The sequence below is a fragment of the Martes martes genome, assembly GCF_963455335.1.
Source record: "Martes martes genome assembly, chromosome: 8".
Classification (NCBI taxonomy): domain Eukaryota; kingdom Metazoa; phylum Chordata; class Mammalia; order Carnivora; family Mustelidae; genus Martes; species Martes martes.
In genome coordinates, this window is record NC_137895.1 from 115,916,254 (window position 1) to 115,937,033 (window position 20,780).

At 45.9% G+C, this 20,780-nt stretch overlaps 1 protein-coding gene across 3 annotated transcripts in view; it reads left to right on the plus strand.

Annotated features, from left to right (window-relative positions):
• The window catches only part of CAMK1D (calcium/calmodulin dependent protein kinase ID), a 426,399-nt gene that overhangs the window by 146,565 nt on the left and 259,054 nt on the right, over positions 1 to 20,780 (plus strand). For 2 of the 3 annotated variants that reach the window (XM_080810380.1, XM_080810382.1), the window contains one exon: positions 8,763 to 8,894. In XM_080810380.1, coding sequence (XP_080666506.1) covers positions 8,763 to 8,894 — 132 coding nt within the window. Of the gene's footprint in view, positions 1 to 4,357; positions 5,057 to 8,762; positions 8,895 to 20,780 lie in introns of those variants that run through there. The other variant, XM_080810381.1, reaches the window with a different exon arrangement.

The window sequence follows — 20,780 nt, forward strand, 5'->3', positions numbered from 1 at the left end:
TCAAATATGGCAGTATGCATTCACTTGGAATTTATTTGTCTTCTGCATTTGGATCAGTGAAGCAATTAACAGTAAAGATTTTGTGTCACAGGAAAACCTCAAGAAACCAGAGATGTCACACGCAGTGACTGTGCTGGCATTTTGACGCCTTCTCCTGTGACAAGCGTTGTTATAACCCCAACTGTTCCGGTGGTTTCAGACACAGGGACGTATTCAGAATGAGAATTGATCCGGGCAAAAATCAGGCTAATGGTATGAATATTTAAGAACGTTTCGTCATGGTTCTTGAAGCTATTAGGGAAACTTGCTAGTCATTGTGGAATTTACCAAGTTGAAGAGGAAAATGGGATTTTGGAGTGACAAAGAAGAGCTATTTTCAGGAGAAGCCTCCCTATTTGTCTGCATAACTTACTAACGTTAAAGATAGGTCTCTAATTTGAGCTGGTTGGTGAGGCACGGGTCCAAATTAATAAGGGCCTGACTTATGGATTATTTTTTTAAGAAATGGAATTTTGATACTTTTAGCTCAGGCATTAACATAAACTAACATATGGCTTTCAGTGTAATTGCCAAGTGGAGCTTTTAGAAGACACACTTTAATGAATAGACGTTCTGTCTAAATGGGATACCAATTTTCATGTGTGCATATTTATTCTTGAAGTATGTGAAGGCAAAACTTTTCCTTTTGCCTTTTTTTTTTTTCTTTTTTCGCATTGTTTTTCTGCCTGGGTATGGCTTTCTTGAGGTCAGTGGGCTGAATTAGCACCACAAAATGTTATTAGTGGCATGTGAGTTAGTGGAGATAGTAGACCAAAGAGTATTAAACTCTTTGTATACTGCGACCAGAAAGAGTAATGCCACTTCTGAAATGGTCTAATTTCTGCCTGGAGAGTTGCTTATACTGTCTGACTCCGCTACTGTTTTTATCTCTTCAGATCCTCTGGGGTCAATAAGATTATTGTTAGAGTTAGCAGACAGGTTTCCTTATTTTAAGACTTGATTCTGGTCTGGAACAATAGGTCTGAAAGGTACCTATTTCTTAGATGCTCTAGAGCCAAGGATCGCCGACTTCATTTTTCACTGTACAGTGTTTTTTTCCCCATTTTTTTCTCCCTTCATCCCTTAATATTGTCCTGGCCTGACACTGGGGAAAAGAGTCTGCTTAGTGGAAAAGAACATTTTAATTTATGGCCTGAGGCCTGGGGGTAACGTCTGTCTGCCCAGTCGCCCAGCACAGTAATGGTCATAGGCCAGAGATGATGGTGTTCACACAGTTAATAACACAATCAATCTGATTTGTATGTAGAATGACTAAAAAGAACGAGAAGGCAATGATCCAGTAATAGCTGACTCTGAGCTAATAGGGCAGATCATTTCAGCACCATCTGATTATTTCTTGGTCTAATTTGGGATGGATATAATTTTCCCGAGCAATTGGTTTCATGGACTATCGTGAATCAAAGAGACAGCTCTAGAATTCCTGATTCTTGCTCAAAATCAGAGGCATCCGTCTCTTTCAGGTGTCACCAGTTCAATTGGATGGACACTGGTGGAGCATCTAAAATGTGCAAGTCACTCTAGGTTGTTGGAAGCTAAGTGTGTTTGTCCATCTTGTGATTAAATTACTATTGTTTGAGAAAAGAATTTATTTTGAAATTATATGCACTTAATGCAGCCAGCACATGCATTAAATACTTTTTAAATACTCTCATATTTGTTCTTAACAACTTCAGGTTAAAGATCATCTTAACAACTTCAGGTTAAAGATCAGGATAAAGATCAGGGAAAGCAGAATTCATAGATCCTTATTTTTGATTTTTATGGTAATAATTGGTAGTGAGTAGGTGGTTAGTAAGCATAGCTCTGGGCGTGGCTTACTGCTGACTTCTTGTCCCCCGTATCCATGGGGGCCCCCCAGTGGATGCCTGAAATTACAGATGATACTGAATGCTCCATATCCTATGTTTTTCCCTATACATGCATGCCTGTGATAAAGTTAAATTTATAAATTAGGCACAGTTAGGGATTAGTCAACGGTAGCAGTAAAATAGACCAATTATAACAATATACTGTAATGAATGTTCCAAGAGTATAGTCTCTCTCAAAATATCTTCTTGTGCTGTACACATCCTTGTGATGGAGCGAGATGATAAAATGCCTACAGGATACGATTAAGTAGGTGAATGATGTAGGCATTGTGACAAAACATGAGGCTATGTATCATCAGAAGAAGAATCTTCTGCTTCTAGGCCTTGGTTGATTGTGGAAAGTGAACCTCGGGAGAAGGGGGTCAACTGTATATAGAAGCAGATCTGGAGGCAAGGCTCTCTGAATGGCTCTAGGAATTTTTTTTTTTTTTTTTTTTTTTAACAGCAGGCAGGTTAATTGCTATCTGTAGTTCACAAAACCATTGGGACGCCTGGGTGGCTCAGTTGGTTAAGCAGCTGCCTTCAGCTCAGGTCATGATCCCCGTGTCCTGGGATCGAGTCCCACATCGGGTTCCTTGCTCGGCAGGGAGCCTGCTTCTTCCCTGCCTCTCCCTCTGCCTCTGTCTGCCAGTGCTTGCTTGTGCGCGCGCACTATCTCTCTCTGACAAATAAATAAATAAAATCTTAAAAAAAAAAAAACCCAACCATTAAACGCTATATTTTCAGTAAACTCAGGAATGTAAGGAATTCCCAGAGCCCTGCCCCCTTAATTTCATTGCCCTTCCATTGGTCAGTTGGAGTTGGAATCGTTTCCCTCAGGCAGGACTGGATATGCCCCTCTCCCCTCAGTGGCATGGGGTGGATTGGGGGCACTTTCTAGCAAGCATAGTCTAGGGCATGGAAGATCCACCATTAAAACATTGGGATCGCCTTCTCACAGCTGACTAGATAGAGCAAGAAGAAACGGCCTTTTTCAGAGCCATCAGTTATAATGTTAAAGCAGAAGCCGTTGTTTAGAATTCTTTAGCCGATATAGAAAATGTGACATTTCCCCGAATCTTAGAAATTCAGCTAGCAAAACATTGTTTATTTCCTCCTGAGTGCCTGGCTTACAATCAGAGTAAGCTGCCTCCAGGTGATGAGATTTGATTTGCTTTGAAATGTGGAAGAGAAAGGGGAAGGATTCAACTTTGGTAATTTGTACAGCTTATCTCTAGGAGCTGAAAATATGTAGCATTTCAAGAATAACTTTTTGTTTGACCTTTCAGTAATTTGTCACAGAGATTTAATTTAGATGGGAAATTGGTGTGTGTGTGTTTTTTTTTTTAATGGAATGTTAGTGTTCTTTAAAAATCAAATAAATATGTTGTTACAACTCAAAGAAATGCAATCTTTAAAATGCTGGTATTTTTATTTCTCCCATGAACATGTTTTTCCAAAGTCCTTAAACCATCTAAAAACCTGCCCTCTCCTCTTTCTTACCAAATTTGACTTATTTAACCAGGATGAAGGTTTACGGGGAGAAATGCCATATCCCGATGTCACAAACTTAATACTTTTACCAGTCAGGACAAACCGTGATCTCAGGATTCTTCAGCTGGAGATTATTACTTAAGCGTCCAGGCACACAAATGTGTGGTTTAAAATATATCCAGGAAGACTCAAAGAATTTTTATGCTTTAAGAGAAACCTTTGAGGTTCCTTCTGCCTACACTAGCATAGAAATGTGGAGGAACACTTCGTGAAGGAGGAAAGGGACCGTATCATTTTCTTCAACATGGAGTGGGAGGTCATTTATTTTGTGGGTCTACAGCACTGGGGAGATGTAGAAAGCTAGATGGAGAAAGAGAGTAGAGCCTCCAGTGATGGTGATCATCAGAATTGCCTCGGGCGCCAGGATTGTTAGGTATGGAGACACAGAAAGAGAGTGGCTTAGGATGCCTGCTGTCACCTAGGCAAGCACTTAAAGAACCACAATGGCAGGTATCAGTATAAGCCAAGCACACGGGGTGGAAAGGCCGTTGAGAAAGCCTTCAAAAACAGGGAAATATACCAGCGGGGGCCTTTAAAATATAAATGGAATTTTGCCAAGCAGAAAGAGAAAGAAATGGCGTTGACTGAAGTGGAAAGGTGGGCAGGACTTGAAGCAAGGCCAGGGGTATGAAAGGGCGTGGGCGTGTTTGGGAAACAGCCAGCTGACTGATGTGGTCGGGTGGTGGGGGTGTGTTTGTGTTGGGGAAGTTGGCTGTAGAGTGGATGAGTCCGCACAGCTGGGGTGGGGTCGAGGAGAGCTTTGAGTACCATAGATCTCTTGCGAAGGAGTTTCAGCTTTATCTCGTAGACCTGAAACCTCGGGGTCTTAGGTAGGGCAGCACCATAACCAGATCTTTGCTGTAGAAAAGTAATGCCAGGATCAGATAGAAGGAAGCAGGTGGGAGGCAGGCTTGCTGGGGGCAGAGGGCCAGGATGGAGTCCTGGAAACAGTCCAGAGTGAAAAACCAGAATTTGAGCCAGTGCATTGGTGGAGGGATGGAACAGACGGGAATCTGAGAGTCTTACTGAGACTCGAGCATACTTGGTGATGGAGATGAGATGAGGAGGAGTGAAGTAGATGGGTGTCTAGGCTGGGTTACTGAATTGGTAGAAAGGAGAAAGAGCAGAGGAGGAAGTTTTGGGATACAGATGCTGTTTTTTGCTTTGTTTATGGTGCTCTTCAAAGGCTGGGTGGGAGGTTGAGCCAGAAGGCCCTTGTAAGCAGCTAGAAGGATGAGATTGCCCATGAACGAGATGAAAATTTAGATGAAGATAAGAGATAAGATAAGAGGGACATCAGGAGACAGGGGTGGAAACTGGAAACAACTGATTTTTCATGGGGCAAGTGTGGAGTCATATGAAGGGAGAGCTGAGGATGCAGCCTGGGGGAGCACTGAGGTTTGATGAGCGGAAGGGAGCAGGTGGAGGTGGAGACACAATGGACAGGAGGTAGAAAGTGAGAACTGTGTTGTAGATCCAAGAAGAAGTGGGTTTTAGAAAGGAGGCCACACAAGAAACCAGTCAGATGAGCAGCAAGAAGCAGCCATTGGATCGAGCCCTAACCCTCCCCAGGGGCTCAGACCACCTGGTTCCAGGCAAGTGGTGGCGGTTGGGGGTGGGGGAGTCCAAGTGCGGAGAGAAGGGGCCCTGGGCGCGGGCAGAAGCAAACTGCCCTTTCAAGATGCAGGTGCGCTCAGTCTGGCTGGAAGTCTCTACCATTCCGTTTTAGATGTGCAGCTGATACAGGGCAACCTCCTTTGACCTCTGTAGTTTTAAAATTGTAACTCTCTGTCCCTGCTTGTGTTCCTAGGAATTTATTTCATTGGATTGTCTGAAATCTTTACTGACTCTCAGATCATTGTTCTTGCCGTCCTCCTTCCTGCTACCAGCCACCTCCCAGCTTGCCTCCCCCTCTCTCCCTTCCCCTTCCCTGCCCCGCCCCGCCCCACCCCAGCCCAGACACACACATCACTTTATTGTGTAATTACATTGAAAGTGCCCAAACTCTTCATTCATGTGTTTCTGCTTCTGATGTTTTTAATTAGCTGCCCTGCAACGGGGGAAGTGTCTTCAAGTGATTTCTATTTATTGCAGGAACAATAACAATTTATGCTAATCTTATATCGCCTGAGAAGGCCAGAGAGCTTTGTCTTTGGAAAGCTTGAAGAAGGTAAATGCACATTGTTTGGCTAAATGAAGAGGCGAGGAGGTGGATTTGCATGGTGGGAGGCTTGGCAGCTCACCCAAAGGAGGGTGACCCTCCAGGCTGTCACCACCGCCCCCTCCGTGCCCCTCCCCCCTTGCTGCTGCACCCCACCCCCCCCACCCGTGCGTGAGAGCCAGGCTCCTTGACAGCAGTGTGCATCAGCCCAGGATAGTGTATGGAAAAGGACCACGCAGGGGTTAGGAAACCTAAATTTCCTTTTCTGAACCTTACTACCTATGCGACTGAGCCCCGGCTTCTCTATCTGCAAAATGGAGGCAACAGTCCCACCCTGTACACTTTTTGGGGTTGCGGCAAGAATTGGATTAGTTGATGAGTGCCAAAGTGGTTTGTGAATGCCAAGTGCTACACAGCCTCTGTGGTTACTCATTTCTTTCTCCTTTAGGAAGGTAGTGAGAGAAAAGGTTTATGGAATTTTTTCAGTGCGTCCATCCCAAGGTAATGCCATTGAGTGGAACCAGGCAGATTTTTAGTTTTTTTCCTATAGTAAAACATACATAATATAAAATATATCCCTTTGACCATTTATAAGCATGTAGTTTAGTGGCATTAAGTCAATTCACACCGTTGTATAATGTCGTTTCTCTTCCCAAATGGAAACCCTGTCCCCATTAAACGCTGACTCCCCATTCTCTGCTTCCCTAAACCTGCCTTTTTCTAGGTGTGCATTTGACAGCTCTGGGTACTTGTGTAAGCGGAATCGTATAGTACTTGTCCTTTCAATTCTGGCCTCTTCCCTTTAGTCTAACATCTTCAGGGTTCATCCAGGTAGTGGCAGGTGCCAGAATTCCATCTCTTATATGGCTGAGTAATCATAGTCCGTTGTATGGATAGACCACATTTTGTTTATCCATTCTTCCGTTGATGCATATGTGGGTCATTCCCACCTTTCGGCTGTTGTGAATAATGTGGCTATGAACATGGGTACACGAATATCTGTTTGAGGCCCTGCTCTCGATTCTTCTGGTAGCATGCCCAGACCTGGGATCGCAGACTGAATTTCAACCTGAGAGAATGGGACTGTAGCCTTGGCTTTGTGATTCTACCGGGGAACTGTCAATGGAGACTCCTGGAGTCATGGTGGGCATCCTTGGCCATCGGGGGCCTGTCTTGTGTCCTTTCATAGGTAACTTGTGGTTAAGCCCCAGCTGCTTAGCACGTGAAGCCCCTGCCAGTGGCAGATTCTTTGCGGTGAAGTGCATCCCCAAGAAGGTGCTGAAGGGCAAGGAGAGCAGCAGAGAGAACGAGATCGCTGTTCTGAGAAAGTCCCACTGTCCTGCCCTCACCCAGGGTTGCAGATACGTCCATCCCTCCTGAAGTCAGGGACAAAGACAGAGAGCTCTCAATCCAGGAGCGGCAGCAGCCCACCAGCACTGGCTCCCATGGAGACCCTAGTCCCCTCCTTCTCCTGTCCTGGGTCCAGGGGTCAGTTCATACACAGAAACCTCACTTCCCACTTTGTTTTCTGGGAAGGGAAGAATTGGTTTCCTTTGGTGAAGTCTGTTGGCAGTGAATGTCTGACTCCACTCATCCCTCTGAGAAATCTGTTGTGGGTTTTTTGTATTTATGTTTTGTAATTGTTGTTTTGGTTGGTTCTAGAAGGTTTCTGTCTCTGTGAGGCACATGGTACCGTGAGGGAGAATCCTACTCAACTAGTGATTTTGGATTTGGGCAGATCTTTGTTCTGTTATTCTCCGTTTGGTTCTTTGGTGGAAAGCCGATCTTCTGCCCCTCAGGTTTATATAATTAGATAGAGACATGAAGGTAGCTGAGCTTCTCCTCTCGAGTTTATGTTCCAGAAGGAACGCTGGCTGAAGACTCACAGTTAATTGCACTAAGTAAGGTGAATTCCTCTCACTGGATGGGATTTTAAAATACATACATGTTTGTATTTTCTTTGGTCTGTGACGGAGGCATACCCTTGTCAGATGGGTAAGGAGAGGAAGAGAAAAGTACATTTTCCTTGCCTGAGCATCTCTTTGATGTTGGCTGAAGAACAGAGACCCTGAGGCTCGGGGATTGGGATGACCTTGGTCCTTCTAGTGGTTTCTTTTGATACATGACGGTTTGTCTCTAATTATAACTGTGTAGAAGCCATGTGTGATGTCTCTCTGAGGAAAAAAGAGTTGCTCCTTGAAGTCTAGAGACAGGAAGTGACTCAGTGGACCACGGTTTTTCCTTGCTCCATGTGCACAGAGCCCAAGTTACTGGGGCCTGGAGTGGGCAGAGCCTAATTCTGTTTTAGGCCTCAGGGAAGTTCTGCCCCCCAGGCCGAGTGTGGGACCCAGGCCCCGTCTACTGGCAGATGGAGGAGGTGACAGGGTTTGGGGACACAGTGGCCACTGAGGCGGTGGGCTCTGAGGCTCGCTGACCACAGGGGTCTTCTGTAGAGAAATGAACTCTCTGACCCCAGATGTCCAGGTTGTATTTCCAGTGTGTTATTCTGCCTTTGCAGAGTTCTCTTCACAGTTTCCGGCAGAAAAGTCTCCCCCACTCAGGGCATAATGTATGCCTTTGTTTCAGAAAACAAGTTAGTGAGAACTTTCAGGTCCCGACCAATTAATTAACCCCATGTCGTTACCATGTGTTAAACCAACTCATACTTCAGTTACATCTTTACCTGTCAGTGAGAATTAATTGATGTTTGTGACAGGCTGTGAAATTTTCTTGGAATAGAGGGGCCTGTGAGCTATCTAGAAACTTGAGCATTACTTTCTTGCTTACTTGGGGTTGGGGGTGCTGGCCCCAGAGATGGACACACACTTTCTCTGCAGGAACCACTCTGGGAGCATCCAGGTTTGCTCTGAGGTGACTGCCACCATATTGTTTCGCAGGGGCTGGGAGCTACGCTGACCCAGGCAGACATCCCCGTGTCCCCTTGCACGAGGGCACTTTGTGTGTGTGCACTGGTTTGCCTAGAGAAGTCCAGTATGGAGTGATGCTGGCCAAAAAGTAGCAGTCATGCTGGCAATTGTTACTATTCCTTAAACCTTGGGAACGGGATCAGAGGAGACCCCGGGGATCCCCAACTGCCGAATCTAAGCCTTCTTCTTCTTCTTTTTCTCCTTTGTTCACAGCGGGGCATTTTCTGAAGTGGTCTTAGCTGAAGAGAAGGCCAGTGGCAGACTGTTTGCGGTGAAGTGCATCCCCAAGAAGGCGCTGAAGGGCAAGGAGAGCAGCATAGAGAACGAGATCGCTGTTCTGAGAAAGTAAGTGCCCCAGGAGACGGCCTCCTTCCCCCCGCCCCACCACCTTTGGATTCTTTGGGTCCCCATCCAGGGTTAGGAGAGGGCGCCAGGGGCTGGGCGCCCGGAGGTCAATGATCGGAATGCTGGAGGGGGTGGGCGCTGTTACCGATGACTGACATTCCTGTGGGGCGTTCAGAGCACATTGTGTGTATATCTATCTATCTATCTATCTATCTATCGATATCCATCTCATCTCACCCCTTTTGTGGCAGCCGTTGGAGTTACGATTTCCAAAGAACGTACCAGTCAGGTAGACTTGGTTTTGAACTCACGCTCGCTTGGGGACCTGGGACTGGTCACTGAACTCCGAGCCTTCCCCATGAACAGAAGTTAAGAATCTCTCCCTCACCGAGGTCCTCAGGAGGAAGGGAGGTGGTGCCTAAGCAGCGTTTCTAGGGCGCTTTCCACACCACCTGCTACGTTGTGAGTCGTGAGTGCTCAATAGAGGGTAGCTAACGCCGTCCCCGCTGCTTATACTGTTTCTGTTGTCTTGTTGTCGAGGCTTGATTTTACAAGCAGATGAAGCTCAGAATAAAGTCACTTGTCCAGTGCTCTGTGGCTCCTAGGGAGCAGAGCCTGGAGTGCCAACACCACCAGAGTCCTTTGCACACTCTTTAATGGGTCTTCTGCTTCCTGCCACACACATGGCTCCTGGCATCCAGCAAGTTCCACAGAGAGCACTGTTCAAGAGCTTCACCTCTTTGTTGGGTTTTAATTTTGTTTGCCATGTGTGCTAGAACTGAATCAAAATACCGCCTCCAGCATGGTGACACACACAGAGCCATTCTGATGTGGCTGAATCCTTCCCACCCCAAAAGTGATGTCTTAATGGTGTGCCGTCCAGTCTGTTCCCTGAGTCGCCACAATCAAGCCATTCCCCTGTGTCTCACAGGGTCGGGAGAACAAGCCCTTATAGGGTACCTGCTTTTGCATGTTTGGGGAGTGTATCTGAGCATTATGCTATGAAATTTTTAAGAGCTTCTATTAATAAAGGATGTTAGATGTTAGAAATATCCTTGAAATGTTTGGGGTTTGGAGTCGGTACAGAGCAAGAATCTGTGCACAGATAAGCAAAGCAGAGTGGGAACAAGCCTTCTAGGGGCTCAAAAGAAAATGTTACCTACTCACATTCCTCCTGAATAACCCACCTCTCCCACTTGTCTCTCTGGGACCCCTAGTGCCTGCTGAATGATGCTGTCTTGCCCTTGGTACAAACCCAGGGCCACCAACGTGGTCAGGATGGTCTGTCCTGTTCTGCTGTTGCATGTGATACGTGTTCCAGAACAAATGGGTCTCAACAGCTTTTTGGCAGAAGGATTTTTGCTTATTTGTTTGGTTGTTTGGTTGGTTTCTAGGTTCTCTGGATTGTCTATCTGGGACCCAAAGAGTTTCAGATTGTCCTGGGGAGGATTGCATGAAATGATCCTAAGGAAGAGAATTTGGGACAACCAATTACTCTAAGTACATTAACATCAAGCAGGAAGACACCATGTTAATGAAACATCTATTTAAATCGCTCATTTCCCAATATGAACTCAGCACTGAGGGAAGAGGGTGTTTGCTGGGTCTTGCAGCCACGCTGCAGATATTTGACATTTCAGATGGAATTCTGAGTGGGCCCAGAACCTTCCAGAGTGATGACCGTGGGCACAGGGGCTGCCCACGGCCGAACTGAGAATGGCACCTTTATTTTTAGGTGACTCCCTCATAGGCTTCGAAGCCACAAAGCCAGGGAAGTCAGATTTTATCCCCAGAGTTATTCTGTGTCTACACAGGAAGGGGGCGCAGACAGAGATTTCAGAGGCCAGCCTTGGTTTTTGCTGTGGTCATTCTGCTCTAATTAGTGTCTCAACCCACGCCTGCATCAGTAATCACTTCCCGGGAGAGGGCATTGAACAGCAGGGAGGGCTGGAGTTTGGAGTAACTCATTTTGGTCACTTCTCACTATCAGCTGTTGAAGTGCCTTGACGTGTGACCCTTCTTTCGGGAATAAAGAACAAAGAAATGATTTCTCAAGGGATAAGAAGGTGATAAATCTCCCATGCTGATTGATTGATTGATTGATTGATTTGGGTTCTCTGCCAATGATTTATAAGTAGGAAAACAAGGCAGTTACACATCTTAAGCAGCCAAAAGCAGGGGTTCCTGGGTGGCTTAGTCATTAAGTGTCTGCCTTCGGCTCAGGTCATGATCCCAGGGTCCTGGGATCCAGCCCTGCATCGGGCTCTCTGCTCAGCAGGAAGCCTGCTTCTCCCTCTCTCACTGCCTCTGCTTGTGTTCCCTCTCTCACTGTGTCTCTCTGTCAAATAAATAAATAAAATCTTTAAAAAAAAAAAAGGCAGCCAAAAGCAAAGCGTACAAATGGTAAAGAAAAACAGTTTTGGAAAGGTTAGAGTGGCATCATCACAACATACAAACTAACCAATATTTCATAAATTCCTATGCGTCAGGTGGCACTGGCACTGCTAGGCACCGAGGTTGGAAAGATAAGATGTCATTCTGGCCTTCTGGGAGCTTCCAGCTGTGTTATAAGTAAGTGTGATAATGTAGATGCCGTGAGAGAAGGTATGACCAGGGGCTCAAGGCGCAGGCTGCCCAGTTCTTCCTTCGGGGAGGGGTGTGAGCCAAGGTTGTATTTTGCTGGGGGCAGAAAGGGGGCTCCTCAAACCAGGAGGGGGCCGCACCAGCAGAGGTCAGGGGATGGGAGGCAGGCTGGTGTGCTGGGAAGTGGCTCATTTGACTATGGCAGACTGTTCAAGGTGAGGGACAGAGACCTGAGGTTGGAAAAGTTGTACTGGGGGTGATCGCATACCCCACTTTGGACTTTGAACATCATTCTGTAGACAGTGGGGGGCCACTGAAGGATTTTAGTGGAAGAGCATGATCAGGATTGTTTCATTAAGATTATTGTGGTGGAACGCTGGATAGATCTGAGGGGGCGAGACTTAGTGCAGGGGAGTGGTTTGGAGGCCGTTGGAGGAGCCTGGGAAGCAACGCTTTGAAACAGGAGCTGTGAACTAGGATGGGAGAGACTGAGATGAGGGTTTGTGCAAAATGGAATGCCTAAGACTTAAGGATCTGGAAGAAGTGGGTAGAGGGTTGAGAAGAGATAGGATTCCAGAATAACCCTCAGGTTTCTGATTGGATAACTGAGATCAGGAGTGCGAGCATTGGAGGGCAGGTGATGAGTTCTGATTTAGACACACTGAGTTTGAAGGTCTTGGCATGGCAGATGAGGATGGCCACTTGATTAGCTAGGTCTGGAACGTGGTTGTGATCTGGGCTTGCTGGATATTAGAACTTTCCGAAACCAACAGAACAGGAAACCTTGTGATACTTTCCATAGATAAATCATTTAGATGAGGTTGCAAAGAGACCTGCTTTATTCCAAATTCTGCTATATACCCCAGCCATTTGTGTATTTCTGGGCCATTTTTCATTGAAGCAGGCCTGTCTGAGCATGGCTTGTCCTACGATGTGCTGAGTTCATTGCAGGGTGAGAGATTTATGTCTTTCATTGAATAGAAGTAATGTAGCTGATTTATCCTTAAGCATGTCTTCATACTTGCTCTGAAAATAGTTCTAAAATGAATTTTCTACTTGATAAGTGGATATGAAGCCAGGCTCAGAGGGAATAACAAGTGACAAGCATCGTGGTGGACAGTTGCTACGTAGCAGGGAGCTGCTGGCCTGACTTTGGCATCCAGGGGGCTGGATAGCTCTGATTCCATGTCAGTTTCTCTAGCAGCATGGCTGGTTTTCGTCCCACGAATGGAGACTTTTGTGCCTTATGGAATATCATATGTGATATCATCCCCTCATTGCATTATAGAGCTTATAGTTTTTGTGCTATTATTTACTTAGAGGGCAGGCACTACCCAAATCTCATTTCAGGGCAACACACAAGACATTTTGTGGAGAAGGAGAAAGGCAAATATATAACCAGGCTGCATTTAAATGAGAGATGAAGAGAGAGAGAGAGATGGAAAACAAATGTATCTAGAGGATCCCTTTTCCTAATGGGGCGGAGGGGACTGAGGCTCAGCTGGGTTGCAGGGGCACCATCTGAATAAAATGTGGCCCTGGAGCTCAACATGCTTTTCCAATGCATACTTTGTAGGCTGCAAAGATTATCTTGCTGTGGGGGATGGAGGTCGGGGGGGAGGGGTGCAGGGATCTGGGTAGGACTGGCTTTTAAATTGAATGTTCTCCATCTGGGTATACTGGGGAGTCTCAGTTGAACATCTTTGTCATTTTCTCCCTAAATCAGTGGCTCTTCACCCACATTAAAATCACCTGGAATGCTTTTCAGAACATCAGATGCTCAGGCTCCATCCGAGACCAACTATGCGTTGGAGGTTATGGGGAGTGCTGCCCCTGCTCCCCACCTAGCGATTTGGACACTCAGCTGGCTGTGTTGAGAAGAGAATCTTGGAGCACTGAAAAAATAAAATTAAATTAAAAAAAAAGAAAAAAGAAGAGCTGCTTAGGGCCCTTGCCTCCTAGTCGCACTGCCCAGGGGGTAAAAGTGCTCTTCTGTGCCCAGCAGCGTGGAAAGTTGTGTCCACACACAAACACGCCAGCCAGTGCTTCCTTTAGGTGAGAGGTTTCTCTTAGAGGAGGGAACTCAAAGAGCTGGATTTCATCGGAAGCAAGGGAAATTGACTTGAGCCTGCCATCCCGTTCGTGGGGAGCAGGCACAAGCCCCTGGCTGGGCTCAAGAGGGGCTGCTGGCTCTTTGAAGGGACAGAAGAGAGAGGGGGAGGAAGAGCCATTCCTGGACTGAAGAAGCTGGGGTCGGGGTTGGTCAAGGCAGCTCGACTCAGTGATGGGTACACGGTCTGAAGGGGATCAAGGCCGCTGAAGGGGGCAGATGCCAAAGCCCAGGATTCCCTATGGCCAAGGTCAGGATGGGTTGCAGGAAGTGTGGTGAAGCTGGGCCTTCTGGAGAGAGAGTGAATCAACACTTAGCCAGGCACCAGCAGAACTCCAGAGGCTTTGGAGCTCCTTGCGGTAGCCTGGTTCTCTGGTTTTCTTAGACCAGACACATTTCTCTCCATGCAGACTAACTGGGTGGGGATGGGTGAGGGGGGGGAGGCATCTTGAGCACCCGAAGGCGAGGACAGCTGGTTTTGTATTAAGTAATAGCCTTTAGAGGAAGGTTTCCCCATAGATGAACTCATTGAAATCTGGCTTGCTTCTGTTCCTGTAGCTTTGTTCTCATGGCAGGCTGGCCCTGTTCACGTGTTGAAATCACTGCCAAATGCCAGTTTATTGTTGTATTAGAGAAACATACGCTTCAATAGAAATTCATTGATTCAGAGTGAACAAAACCACTTTTCCAGTGGCTGAAAATGGCTAAGCTGGTAAAGCAGACACTCAGAGTTTCTCAGGCACCAAGATAGCTTTTGAAGGATCTATGTGATCTATTTCGAAGAGAATATTCTAACAGAGGGAGACCTTTCCTTTGGAAAAGTCATTCTGGAATTAAGGACAGAGGCAGAAAGTATGAAGAGTCATGGCAAAGAGCATGTGAAAACCAACAGGGAAGGGGGTATATCTTTTATGATCCCAGAACACTTGCCTACCTACACTAAGGAGTGCAAGGTCCTTAATGTAGAAAAAACATGTCATTCCATTAAAACAGAGGTTGAGGGAGGCACAGTGCATGATTTGGTGGGTGCTGTTGTTGTGTGATTGAAGCCACAGTGTTGCCAAGCTTGGAGCAGGCATGTGCGGGGGCATCTGCTGAATGATCCCAGGCCTGCTGGCAGGTGGACACAACCCCCGCGGCCCCTGTTCAAACCAGGCTCTTTGAAAGCATCGAATTCCAAAGAAGAGCTGACTCTCTTCCCTAGGACCCTAGTAGAGACTTGACCTCAGTCTTGCCTAATTTGCTCTGTTGTCCCCTCTTTCGCTCTACACTAAGGCTTCTCTGTTTCTGGGAGCCCTGCGGGTCTGATTCCTGAATGAGAAGACTTTCCTTGCCAGGCAGGCAGTCCACTCAGCTTTGGTCAGACCATCATTTGGCACTTGTTGTATTTCAGCTTAACATTGTACGTGTGGTTAAGAAATCAAAATGGTCTATTGCCAACCCAACTGTGGAGCCCGAGAAGCTACATTTCATGCTTCCTAGTGACCTTCACCTGGTACTTTGTCCAAGGGAGATAATCTAGGAACATTTTTAAAAATTTGATCTGAGATCAAATTTTTATTTTTGTAATTACATTATTGTTGAGATATGTTATTTTATTATCAATATCTTGGGCATGGCTTACAGAACTCCAAGAACAGAGGGAAAATATGATTGGTGGTATCCCTTACTAGAAAGCAGACATGTTCAAACTAGCCTGAGCCGGCATGTTAGTTTTCCTGTCCATTGTCCACGAACCTCTGGGGCCTCTCCCTGCTTATGGCTTCTGCTTCCCAAACACTGCCTTCAGTGTGGTTTTCACAGACTGGCTGGCCTCCCTTTCCTCAGCGCTGGCTCCCACAGCTCTGTGAAACGAGAGAATCAGTGCATGTCCCATGTTAATTCCACACGGTCACCTGCGTGATGGAATCCAAACTCTTTTGTGAACAAGCCTCCTGCATTGTGATCTCGCTGTCTCATGTGGCCCTCCCTGCTCCCATGCCCCACATCGTAGTTGAGGTCCCCCCAAAAGGAAAAGGTGATTCCTGAACAGGCGATTCAGGCCTCTGCCTCTCCTTGCCGCTCCTGCCTACATCAGTGGGCCATGCCTGAGACTGAGATGCCCCTCCTTGAAGATGTCCCTTTTGATTGTCCCTTCCCTCTGAGACTTTACAGCCCCAGTGTTTACCCTCTGTCCCTTCTGCCACTGCTCGTGAGGCCTGCTTCCTGAATTTAGCCCTGGACTGGAGGCATGAGGGTAAGGATGGAGGCCAGGGTTGGGTGGGGGATTCAAGGGACAGAAGAAGGTTAGAAGCACTGAGCTTGGGTACTGAGGAAGGGAAGAGGGACCAGGGGAAGGAAGGCATCTGTCCTGATTTACAGCCCTCTCTGGCTTCGTGACGCAGAGGATGGCAAGAGTCTCAGCCAACATGGACATTCTAGAAGAGGCAGGTTTGAAGGGAAGGTGAGTTTCCTATGGCAACAGAGCAGACTTAAATCCAGTCTGGCTGTTCTTACCACCTTTTATACTATATATATGACTCTGCAGATATTTTGAGTAGTTGAAGAAACAATGTGTTTTATCGCACTTTTCAAGGCCGTGTCAGTTACTTGCAGGCTTGTTTCCATGCCTTAGCTCCCTGCTACCTAGTCTGGTACTTGGGGAGTCAACCTCGTGTGGGCTGGTTGGCTGTTTAAATCCCTCTAATAATATATTGTGGCAAATGTTTTCCCCCTTCTTCTGTGAACTTACTGAGCTAATGACTTCTACGGATTTCACTTAAATGATTCCAACAGAAATGTATATGTATTTTGTAACCTAATATTCCTAGAAAGTCAGAAGAGCTTTTATTGGAGGATCACACAGCAGGAACAAGTAAGTACAGGAGTGCTGAGCTAGAGGATAATGGCCAATGCAGAAAAAGAAATAAACATACACTGATGGCTTGTGGTTACTCTTCTGTTAAACTTTACGTTTTGTAAATTCAGTCCCCTCTGCATGGTTTTGGCATTATTTATATGGACAGAGAAATGGTTTTAGCGAAGTTTTATTTATGATTGATTCTGTAGTTTAAGCTAGGCATCATTTGGTGAATAAAATTTTTTTAAAGATTTTTATTTATTTAACACACAGACAGAGATCACAAGTAGGCAGAGAGGCAGGCAGAGAGAGAGGGGGAAGTAGGCTCCCTGCTGAGCAGAGAGCGCGATGCTGGGCTCGATCCCAGGACTCTGAGATCATGACCTGAGCTGAAGGCAGAGGCTTAACCCTCTGAGCCACCCAGGTGCCCTGTGAATAAATTTTATTTTACATACTTGAAGTTCAAGGTTATCATTGAAGTGGTTTAAACAGTCACCATTTTAAAGTTATATGGCTGAGTGACTTCAAGAAGTCAGCTTAAAGTTGAGGCCAGAGTCTTAGGTGACTGGTCTGGAGTTTTTAGGATGTATGTAATTAAAGAAATCATTTCTAAAATAGTAGTTGCATGGCATTTGATGAATGGGATTCAATATCCTATTTTTAGCCATTTGCACTTTCTTTTAGAAATATTTTTCAAATAGTGTTGACTATAGGATTCAGACATGTGATAAGTCTCATTGGGGAATCCAAACACATGCAAGGATATTGCTGAACAAATGCTGTGCTATGTTAGATGTGTTGTCTTCATTCTCGCCGAGGGCTGCAGAATTAGTGTGCTCAATGCATGCATGTGTACATGTCTTTGTGCATATAAACATGTGTATGTGGACATGGATATACACATATACACATATACACACATGTACATATGCATAGATATACACATTTTAAATACATTTTGGCATTTTTATGTCTTTCTACTGAAGAGCAGAGAATTCTTTTTGCTGAATTTAGTAATTACACCCCTGTTAAAAATCTGCTAAGTACCTAAGTAAGTTAATAAGACATTTGAGAAGCTTTTTGAAACTTTGACATGTTCAGATGTTAGGGAGGATACAATGTTAGGCATTACTACTCTCATGGTACTATGGTAGGAGCTCGGAATATCTCTGTGGGAGACATGAGGGCGGGAACTGGTGTATCGATTTCATGGAAGAAGAACCTGAGGGGCAGAGTATACGGTTTGTGCCAATGATGGAGGCAGCAGGGAGCCTCTCACTTGTGGGGCTTCCTTCAGTGTTTTAGGGTACCCAGCCCTCCCTTCTGTTAGAAAACCACTATTGGAACTTTGGACGAAGCAACTAGAAACAACTGGTAGGAATCCTAGCACTTGTAGTAAGAAAGAAATACCATAGATTTCAGTAGATGATAGATGTCAATAAATTCGTTGAAATAGATGTGGGTTAATTCAATTAAGAGACTAGGAACTCTAAAATCAGAATCCAGCTTTTGTCTCAACCTAGTCCACTGAATTCTAGAACAATTTATACCTATCCTTTGAGATTTTACGTAGAGATATTCTCAGAGCACCTGGGTGGCTCAGTCAGTTAAGTGACCAACTCTTGATTTCAGCTCAGGTCATGATCTCAAGGTTGTGATTTGTTCTATCACATTGGTTGACTTACGAATGTTGCACCACACTTGTATCCCAGGGATAAATCCAACCTGGTCATGTTGGATAATCTTTTTAATGCATTGTTGGATCCTATTAGCTAGGATCTTGTTGAGAATCTTGGCATCCATATTCATCAGGGATACTGGTCTGAAATTCTCCTTTTTGGTGGGGTCTTTGCCTGGTTTGGGGATCAGGGTAATGCTGGCTTCATAAAAAGTGTCTGGAAGTTTTCCTTCTGTGTCAATTTTTTTAATTGATTAATTTAAAAAATATATTTAATTTATTTCACAGACAGAGAGATCACAAGTAGGAAGAGAGGCAAGTAGAGAGGGAGGAGGAAGCAGGCTCACTGCCGAGCAGAGAGCCGATGTGATGCGGGGCTTGATCCCAGGACCCTGAGACCATGACCTGAGCCGAAGGCAGAGGTTTAACCCACTGAGCCACCCAGGTGCCCCTCTACTTCAATTTTTTGAAACAATTTCAGGAGAATAGCTATTATTTCTTCTTTGAATGTTTGGTAGAATTCCCCAGGGAATCCATCAAGTCCTGGGCTCTTGTTTTTTTGAGAGGTTTTTGATCATTGCTTCAATCTCGTTACTAGGTATTGGTCTATTCAGGTTGTCAATTTCTTCCTGTTTCAGTATTGGAAGTTTATGGGTTTCCAGGAATGCATCCATTTCTTCTAGGTTGCTTAACTTATTGATATATAGCTGTTGATAATAATTTCTGATAATTATTTCTATTTCCTTGGTGTTAGTTATGATCTCTCCCCTTTCATTCATAATTTTATTAATGTGGGTACTCTCTCTTTTCTTTTGGATTAGTTTGGCCAGTGGTTTATTGATCTTATTAATTCTTCCAAAGAACCAGCTTCTAGTTTCGTTGATGTGTTCGACTGTATCTCTAGTTTCCAATTCGTTGATCTCTGCTCTAATCTTAATTATTTCCTTTCTTGTGCATGGGGTGGGGTTAATTTGTTGTTGATTTTCCAGTTCTTTAGGGTGTAAAGAGAGTTGGTGTATTTGGGATTTTTCAATTTTTTTAAGTGAGGCTTGGATAGCTTAATGTATTGTTTTCCCCTGATATTGGGGTTTTACAGTTTTATGGGGACCTTGTGGTGGTTGTCCCCTGTTCTTTTGGCTTGTCTTCTGGGGGAGGGGCCTGCCACATTGTTTTTCAGTCAGTCCTGTTTGGGCTGAGTTGTCCTGCCTCCCACCAAGGGGCTTGGCTCTGTAGAAACCGGTTTTTCAGGCTTTTGCAGCTTTTCTGATGTTTAGTGGAAAGCAAACTGTCCACACCCAGACCTCCGCCTCAGAGAGAAGCCTCAGTTTGCTCCCCTCTGGGTGGTCCAGAACACACAGTCTCCGCCTCTGCAAACTCTGCTGAACAATGCAGACTCCTACAGGCAGTGTGCACCCCTGCCATTATCTCAGTGGTCGCCTGAGGCCCCCGCTTGTCTCTGCAACTCTGTGCCACTAAAACCATAAGTGATATTGGTCCAGGCGAGCCTGAAGCTGGGTGACTGCTTTTGCTGGGACCGCTGTCTGGAATCCATGCCCACGCAGGGTGTGCTTACACCCTGCGGCCTCGCAGGTCACGGAAGGCTGCCGCAAGGGATCCCAAACTGAGACCATGCCGGGTTCTCTCAGGCATGGGCTGGAGTGCACCCAGCCAAACAGTGGTGCAAGCAGTGGAAAGCCACAGGCTCAGAATTGGAGGCCCCAGTGCACTCTCTCTGGCACGGGTTGTCGCCAGCAGTGGCTGTCCTGGGACCATGGGCTTAGGCCTGTGCCCATGACTGCCCAATTCCACCAGTTGCCCTTTAAGATCTTTTGCTCTTTTTGAGTGTTTTTAACCAGTCTCCAAGTTAGTGCTGTCCCCAGTCACAGGGCACTTTCGTATTGGGGTGTTACATTCCAGTGGGTCACTTCTGGTGGCTCCCTCCTCCTTTTTATCCTCTGATATCAGTCCAAGCGTTCCCACTCCGCTTTACCTCTCCACTGATGTCTTCTGCCCTGTAGAGATCCAGAAGTGTATAATCCTACATCTCAGGCTGATTTCATGGGTGTTCAGAGTGTTCTGGTAGATATTTAGCTCACTTTGGGGACCAGTTGAAACAGAGTGTCCTGTCTTTCTGCTATCTTGCCTCTCCATCTTCCTCATCTTTAAGAGACCCCAGGTATGTTTGACACTGACTAAGGACTCCGTCCCACCAGCATGACCAGACGCCAGTCTGGGATATTGAATCTGGTTTCAGAAAGTCCCTGGTGATTTCAGTCGGATGTGCTCTTCTTTCTGCTTCCCCCTCAGAAGCAGAGGTGGTGGTGCAGTGGTGCTATGCTGTGTGCTGCCATGACTGCGTGGTGTTGCAGTGGTGCTGTGGGCTGCCGTGACTGTTATTGCGTTCTGACCCATGCTGCCGCTGGTTCTCTGGAATTCACTAGAAAGGGGCTCAGGGACCAGCCTCAGAGCCCATGGTCAAGATGATGTTGGTCCTTCGTGACAGTTTCTTTTCAATAGAATGAAGATAATACTCCTCAGAAGTGCAGTAGGAGTGAGGCAGCTGCAGACTGGGGAACAATTCAGACAATATAGACAGTGTTACTGTGGGGTACACTTGTAATCTGGGAAACCTCTACTGTCCTCATCTGGCCTCAGGCCAGGGAGGCATGCAAAAAA